At 36.3% G+C, this 8,486-nt stretch overlaps 1 protein-coding gene across 1 annotated transcript in view; it reads right to left on the reverse strand.

The window, feature by feature from the left end:
• ARHGAP27 (Rho GTPase activating protein 27) overlaps positions 1-4,184 on the reverse strand; it is a 15,141-nt gene extending 10,957 nt beyond the window's left edge. The window contains exons 1-5 of the mRNA XM_015814769.2: positions 3,766-4,184; positions 3,269-3,451; positions 2,501-2,614; positions 1,743-1,810; positions 548-635 (exon numbers count right to left, since the gene is read on the reverse strand). Of these exons, the coding sequence (XP_015670255.1) occupies positions 548-635; positions 1,743-1,810; positions 2,501-2,614; positions 3,269-3,451; positions 3,766-3,804 (492 nt within the window). The 5' untranslated portion in view covers positions 3,805-4,184. The remainder of the gene's footprint in view (positions 1-547; positions 636-1,742; positions 1,811-2,500; positions 2,615-3,268; positions 3,452-3,765) is intronic.
• Between the last annotated feature and the right edge of the window lie 4,302 nt (positions 4,185-8,486).

Raw genomic sequence — 8,486 nt, forward strand, 5'->3', positions numbered from 1 at the left:
TCTCGCCTACATCGTCCATATAGGACGACTCGGGAACTCAACTCCTACCCCGGGCAGCTCACCGATCCCCTTATGCCCAGGGGAAAGGTATCAAGCCGTTTGACAGCAGATGCTGGCTGTCAAACCGGCTTTTACGCAAAACAGGCGGGAGGCAGCAAACAGCTGCGACCAGCGAAATCGCCTGCCACCGGAAGTTCCAATGCTGTACCATATTATTAACATAGTTACAGATGTTTTTTCTGAGCAGACATATATATATTAAAAATAATAATTTGTAAAAATTATAAGAGCCAAACAGAAATTTTATTCACACGCATAGGGAAACATGTATTTCAAAGTCTGCAAATGGATTTTTGCTAACCAAATGCAACCGTGAGATGAGAAGAAAAGACTTCTAAAGATACCTTAAGAATTTAACAGATTCATATAAAGGAAGATGATTTTTAAATTAACTGTATTTATAAATTTGAATTTCTTCTCCAACTCTCTATTCTGTTGGAATATCAACTGGTTATCTCAGAACAGGAAACTAAAGCTGAAGACTTACTACGCCACTGGAAGCTGAATGCTTGGAGTCCTTGAAAAATATTAAGGCACCACCTTCCAAAACCGTCCATACACAGGTCCAGTTCTTCCTAAAAGAAGGTAAAGAAAGGACACATCATTCACAGAATAACATTAACTGGGTAGGCATAAACTGAAGAGTAAGGGAGAGATTTCAGTTTGGAAAAAAATAGTATAACTATCCAAACATAGACATCAATATTCTCACTTTCTCTCCATCATCATTTTTCAACACACATTGCTCTTAATAATCAACACACAAAAGGAATATGTCTCTATGAATGATCAACTCAGTCATGATGAGAGAACGGGTTCAAAATAATATGCAGTACAGATAATATACTGTATAGCTGAAGAATGAGAGAGAGGCACAATCAGGAGGCTAATAATTCAGTTCCAAATTGCTCACAAGTAAATCAAAAAGGAGTGGGCAGAATAGCTGAGAAGCAGGTAACTGTTCTGCAATGAGTGCCTTTATTCACGGTAATGTAGACCCATTTAGTTCCTGCAAATATGCCAAAGAAAGCAATTGGCAATTTAACATGGCTTACAGAAGGTTCTAATTTTACTGATTACTTACTTTATTTAAATTCAATCTTGCTTGCTTTTACTTAATTAGTAACGATTTGTTAGTGAACTTATTAGTGATGCAGTCCCTCCACAAAATATGCTTAAGTCTCTCAAATGATACTCTACCTTGCCTGAACCAGCATTTTCAAATAGTCTTACAGAATTATAATGCTCATTACACACTTTTGGTTAGAGCCTTGCTCTTCATTTCAGCGGTAACACTTATTTGTTTAAGGAGGATTGTGGCTCAGGAATATGGTTTCATTTCCATCAGTGGCTAAAGACCTATGCCAATCTAGAGGCAAGGAATTAAAATGCCTAAGAAGTCTCTGATATCTAGGCTGCTATTGACCAGAGAAGAGATTTTATCTTGTGCCTTGAATGACTGAACAAGGAAGAAGCAGGACCTTAGAAGGCAACATCAACTGATCTATTCCACAACTGCAAGTGCTTATTATTCTAGGAAAAAAAACCCATACTTTTAATAGTCAGAGTAACTCCAGTTCCAAGCAAGAAAAAAAGTATTATTCCAAACTTCCTTCTTGCCTCTCCCTACATCAGAAAAACTGAAATAAGTCCACAAAACATACAAAACAGCCCCCTCTTACCTCAGACGTTTCCCTTTATCAGCTGTTCTTGTCCGATAGAGCATCCCAGCTTTCTCAAGAGATCTCAGCTGGGGAGATGGAGAAAAAGAAATGGTGATTTAATCTTGTCCAGGTTGCTAGGGAAAACCCCATCATCAGAGCAAAGGATGGCTCTGCTGTTAGATAGGGTCAGTAGCAACAACCTCATGTCACTGAGGATTGCTTTTAAACAAATCCAAAGTCACTGGGAGGAGGGGTAGGCTCCCCTCACTTCCCAAGCATGGTTATCATCTGGCTTAAAGCCACTGTAAGTTTAAGAAATAAATCTAGGAATCAAGACAATACAACACTTCAGATGTTGCCTAATTTAATCTTAAGTACAGGAAAGATACTAAAAATTGGGAGCCTAGTCAGTAGACATTTTATATTTGCATTATCAAACTGATTAAAATCGGAGCCCCTTTTCACCTTCCTTAGAGAGAAAATAATTGTAGAGTTTCTTCTACTGCTGTGAAGCTTGGTTTCTCAGTTACAATTTAAGAAAATAAGATCAGGAAATGGACAATGTGGAAATTATAATTGCAGGCATTACCTGGTTGTTTGAAAGTGGTAGCTTGTTTAGCCATCCTATTCTCATCATTCCCTCCCTCTTTCCAAAAGGTCTTCCTGGTTTAAACTATGCAAAGGATCAGGATACTAGTTGGCTTCTCCCTTTAATTTATTTATCAAAACCCCTCTTTAGATCTGCCATCAGCAAGCAGAGACCCTTTCTTCCATACCTGCTCATCTTTTGACCCCGGATGAACTGACTGGTTGGGGGACCAACTTGCAAAAGGACTGCTGCCACGACTAGATCCACTACTGGTACTCTGGTGATCGCCAGAAGTGGTCATCTAAGTATAATAATTTTAGCAGCAGTAAACAACATACAGGCATGCATACAACAGTTCTCCAGGATTGTGATCTACTGTATTGCAACACTCAAATTTGTATTTACATCTATCAATAAATAACCCATTTTACCTCCTCTTACTTTCAGCAGATGAATCTGTATGCCAATTGCTTAAACTTTAGAATCTGTTTTACAGATTGGCATTTTTACTGTGTCCATCTCATTCAGTGACTGGGATCATAGAGGCAAATGGTGGTTTGCTTAACCATGGGTTTCTGAAGAAATTATAATGGCTGGGAATACATTATAGAGTAAATCCTTTGTTCTATGTGATTAAATTTTTAATGTTTTAATTTAAAGAGCCCTGATTCTACCATTTGAATGTCTCAGCCTCATTGTAAATGTAATCTTGTATTCACAGAATCATAGGATTGGAACGACCTTGGAGGTCTTCTAATCCAACCTTTTGCCCAGGGCAGGTATCCTCAGATCTGCCCAACTGGGTTCCCAACTTTTGTTTGAAAATCTCTAGAGATGGAGCATCCCCAATACCAGGAATAGGCCAGTCCATTGCTTAATAGTTCTCATGGTCTGGAAATTCCTCCTTGGATCTCCCTCTGTGCCCCTGCTCCCAGTCTTTCCAAGATATTCTTACCATCTCTGGGACATCAAACATTGATGTTTCTGGGGTGCCAAGGGAGGCACAACCCTGGTCTGCTGAAGGAATACCAGTATAGTCAAATTGTTTGTAGGATCCATCTGGAGAATAATCTTCCTCTGGAGAAAGTTCAAGTTCTCGAGGAGAAAGTTTTGGGTAGTCTGTTTCTGGAGTTGGTGGCTGAAAAAAATTTCAGAAAAAAGTTCAATACACAAACAATTTTTCTTCCTCTCCAAACAGTTGAAGGGATTCTGGCTTAGAGGTTTCTTTCCCCAAGGCTTGAGAATTGTGGAACAACTTCTTCACCCCAAAATCCAGCCTTGCTGGACTCTAAAAAGGTCCTGAAGATCTGCTTCTTCTCCAGGTATTAGCCCAATTATAATTATGAGTTATGGGCCTGATCCCCACCACAATATATTTTATTTTACTTTATTACTTTATAATTTTTCTTTGTATTTGATGTTTTTAAGAGACCCCTCTTCCCATCCACTTACCCTCTGATCCGGAGATCTCCTAGTAAGTGCAGGCCGCATCTCTGGAGGATTGAGAATTTCTTTTGGTGCCTCCCACGAAGTCTCACCTGTTGCTGCGTTATAGAAAAATATTTGCCCACTGGCCTCATCTACATACTGGTTCCACTCAGCAGATGAGACAGGGCTGGGAGAGCGGGAGTGGGAAAGACTCACACTATTCAAGGAAGCCTCAAAAGGAGACTCCCAAGTTGTCTGACCAGACACAGAATTGTAATAGAAGAAATGACCACTTTTGGTGTCGGTGTGAATTTCCCAGTTGTTCAAGGGGTTGCTGAGGCACAGCTGGAATGGGGAGTGGGAATCGTTGGCAGTGGTAGTACTGTGCTCCAACTGAAGTTCTTGTATGTTCACATATACTGGATCTGTGGCCACATCTTCAAGCAACTATGAAAACAATAAAGAAAAGTAATCCAACCACATCTTTGTATGAAACCTGTCCCTTAACCAGCTCTCTGAATGGCTTCTATAATTCCTGGCTAGTTACTAAGGAGCCAGAATTATGAAATCACACTTAAACAATTAATAATTAGCAATAATCTAATAAAGTCCATTTTTTTAAAAACCCAAATATAACAAACAGCAAAAGAAATCAGATAATATACAATTTAAGGAAAGATACAAAAATTTAATTATTCCATACTCAATATTTCTGCTCCAAAAGACATTTGTACAAATTAAAGAAATCTTCAAGACTCTTTGTGCATTAAGTGTGGAAAATAATCTTGGCAGAAATACCATGATTACAATTATTTTGAGATGTAATGCTGCTTGCTTGCAATGGCCTGACTTTTTTATATTAATAAGCAAACAATTCATTAAACACACCCAGTCCAATGTTTTGCTGTTTCACTCAAAAGTAAATCAAACCAGGCTTCCAGTTTTGATGTCACGGTGAGGCAGACACAGGAAGACTGGGCTCCATCTTTCGCATTCGATTTTGCCCCACTGGGAACCCTGGAGAGGGTCGAAAGTCACCCCATAGAGGTAACAAGCAAGGAGGGGAATGGCAGCCCTTCTGTTTGATCCGAGGAAGCCCTCCAAACTGGCAGGGGAAAGACTGGCTACATTCATGTAGCCAGTTAAAAGTGGCTGACAACGGAAGACAATAAGCATCAACAAGCAACATTACAGCAACATGGATGAAACTGGGTGAGACCTGATCCTCTCTTTATGATTTAAGACCTCTTCCTGAAAAACTGCCAAAAGCACTCCCCCTGATGAGAGAGAGAAGGGGAATTTCTGCCCCATTCTCTCAGAAAAAGAAAGCGCCGATTTAATTACTTGGGGAAAATGGACTACAAGACTAATTTGGAATTAATATATATATATATATATATATATATATATATATATATATATATATATATATATATATATATATATATATATATATATATATATGGCTTGAAAATCTGGGGTCTAAAAGTGCTTTTAAGACCTTTTTTTTTAAAGGGACTTGAAAGGTTTACAATATATGCTTTGGATTTTAAAAAACCCTGGAAAATGGCGTCAATGACATCTAATGTTGAATTTATGGCACGACAACATTATGCCTAAAAGAAACCTATCTCGAAGCCCAGATTTAGATAAGACTCTGGCTGGCCTTAGAAGCTTTTACTTTTGAAGATTGCAGCTGAGAAAAGGGAAAAGGCTTGGGGGCTGCTTATCTGTGTGGCAGAGATGATAAACTATTCTAAAATTGGCCTGTCTGAACACAAATACTTACTTTCAGAACTGTATTATGGAACTATTTTCCTTTAGAAGAAATATACACTATTGCCTGATATGATGGAACATTTTGGATTATAAATCTTGATTGATAAACAACTTTTAATGGTTCTTTCTTCTCCCTGGACAGAAAGGATATATTTCTCATTGGACAGAAAAATTTGAATTTTATTTATGTTTGCTTAGGGGAGGTTTAAGAAAGGATTGATAAATTGGTTGGATAATCTGGAGCTCCAATAATAATTAACTGAAACTTTCTAAATTCTCAAATAGATTTTTATAAAGGCCATTTACAAAAAATAAAATGGATGTTCCATATTTAGCTCTAAGTAGTAAAAAACCATCCTTAACATCTGTCTCTATAAGCCTCAGTTTAACATACCACCAAGAAAATACTGATGAGTCACAGAAAGAAATTCTCTCCATGTTGAAATTAATACAAGAAACAATTGCCTTAGCTCGTGATGAGAGTAAAAATAACACAAAGAAGATAAAAGAACAATTTTCTAATTTAAATCTACAAACTCAGAAAATAACCACAGAGAAGGAACTAGCAACCCAGAAAATAGGAAAACCAGAGAAAGCTGACCCAAATAGAGAGGATTTAAAGGAAAAAACTAATAGCCAGACTCAGACAAATGAAGAATTAGAAGACATAACGATAATATTGGAAATGGAAAAGACATTTCATCAACCAAGATTTTAGAGCATACTGGAGGATAAGGAAGGAAAGCCGATGGAATGGAAGATAAAGCTGTTACCATAACTGTTGGGAATTGGAGAAGGAGGAAGGCTGTTTAATAAATATCAATGGGCTAGCTCTTCCAAAAATACTTTAACTAAATTGTTTCTTTTGCTCCAAATAATACACACAAAAATAGAGGAAGAATTATCTGATGATGCAAATACACTGTCTTGGAAAGTTAGTTGGCAAAGGAAGAAAGCTAGAGTAAAACTGAAGAAAACAGAAGCTTTGCGATTAGAGGGGATATTATATTATTAATTAGATGTTTGAATTTGGTTAAGAATAGATGGCTAGAAACAGAAGTATTATTATAACTAGATAGATAAGATTGGTAATCAGAATATCATATTTTGGCATGAAAAAAACCCCAAGAAAATGCTAAGAAGTTTGAATAAGGAAAGTTTTTGGTTACCCAAATATAACTTGTTTTGAAATTATAAATGATTGGGATATTTTGAATATGGATGGGAAATTAAAACTGAAAAAAAAGAAAATAGGGGATATTGACTGAATAAATGGATATTGAGTGCAAATGCAATTAAGACGTTTTGGTTAGAAAAGATATTTTAAACTGATATCATTGATGCTATTAGAAAACTGTAATAAATGCTGATATTCAACTATATATTTATTAACAATAAGAACTATATTTGCTTAATGTGGAAAAATGTTTATTACCAGAAGAAGAGAGGATGTATTGGATGGTGTAATATTGGATTTAGTTTGAAAAAGCTTATATGTACCATGGAATTACTAATGGACCCAGCCAACATGTTGTCTATTAAGCACTTGTTTGTAAAAATAGAAAATTAATAAAATATTTTTTAAAAAAGTAAATCAAACCAGCAATGTACCCCTCAAATCTGTCACTGTTCCTTGTGATGACTCCATTACATTTTTACTTGTACCCTTCTAACATTTGAAAAGTAGAGTATAGTATTTATAGAACAGCTTATATCTTCCGGCTTCCCTTATTTTCACCATGACAATTGTCCTTGCCTTGGATGATCTTTAAACTGATAGTTAACATTCTATAACTTTGGAGTATTTTCCATCCAACCCCTCTGTTCTCATGTTTGTACTTGTGTCTTTTAACAGTGTTTAGGTGTGTGGAACTTAGCAATGAATGTGCATATTTTTTTTTGCCAAAGATGCAATGTTTTCTCACCTGCTGTCTTTAATAATTTGACTATTAAGTAATCAAACTAACTTACTGACAAACTCCAGTAAATATTAGTTATACATTAAGCTTGTTGTAGATCTATAGCAAAGAAAAAGTTTGAAATCCAAAATAAAAGTTGGACACAAGTATTTTCTCTGGATTCTGCATTTTAACTCTAAACTTCAGTTATCCCTTTCAAATGATCTTAACTCAATTTTAATGCTGTAATTGGAATGTGTATTGCTCTATCTTGCATATGTATCTACTAAGTGTATAGTTCTACATCAACTACAGTGTTGTGGCAACCTTGCCAAATCCAGTTCTTAGACACTGAACTTCTGTTCCCATAACTGATAAGCCATTATGTAAGAGAAAATAGAAATGTAGATTATTTTCCTGAGAAAGCCCTTAACTGACTACATGAAGTCTTTTTTTTCTCAACCTTTTCCTTTCAATATTTTTCTACTATTTAGACTATGACAAGTAAAATAAACTACACTGCCCAGATGAGGCTTAATTGAAATCACAATTTAATGTTTGGTCTGGATTAGAATGAAGACTTTAAAAAAAAAGGCCAGATTCAAGCCCCTGGAATTTAATTTAGTGAGAATTAATCTGATGATTACCAACTTCTAATGTGACTAGGGCTATGGTATAGATCAGTCCCTGCTTACAATCTTGAATAGTCTTTCACAGCCTAATATATTCTTGATTTGGTGGACTCTCCTAACCATCTTTACTCAATATGGCAATTTGTACCACTGGCAGAGAATGAGGAAAATTGTAATCTAGCAATTTAGAGAACACCGAGTAGAAGGAATCTATAGAAATAAAGATACTAAAGAGGATAGATTTTCAATAAAAAGAAAGTGGTGAATCCAGATTAACAAAGTCATGGATATTAGAGAATTAAGGCTTAGAAATATTTGATATGGACATTGGACAGAGAAATAACATGATTCTGCTATAGATCTAATTTTTGTCTCTGGCCAGTGGCAGAATGATCTGGAAATGGGGGAGATAAATATAGAGCCCTTGTCATGGTCA

Source organism: Protobothrops mucrosquamatus, unplaced genomic scaffold (genome assembly GCF_001527695.2).
Source record: "Protobothrops mucrosquamatus isolate PMUCROS unplaced genomic scaffold, P.Mucros_1.0 scaffold283, whole genome shotgun sequence".
NCBI lineage: Eukaryota > Metazoa > Chordata > Lepidosauria > Squamata > Viperidae > Protobothrops > Protobothrops mucrosquamatus.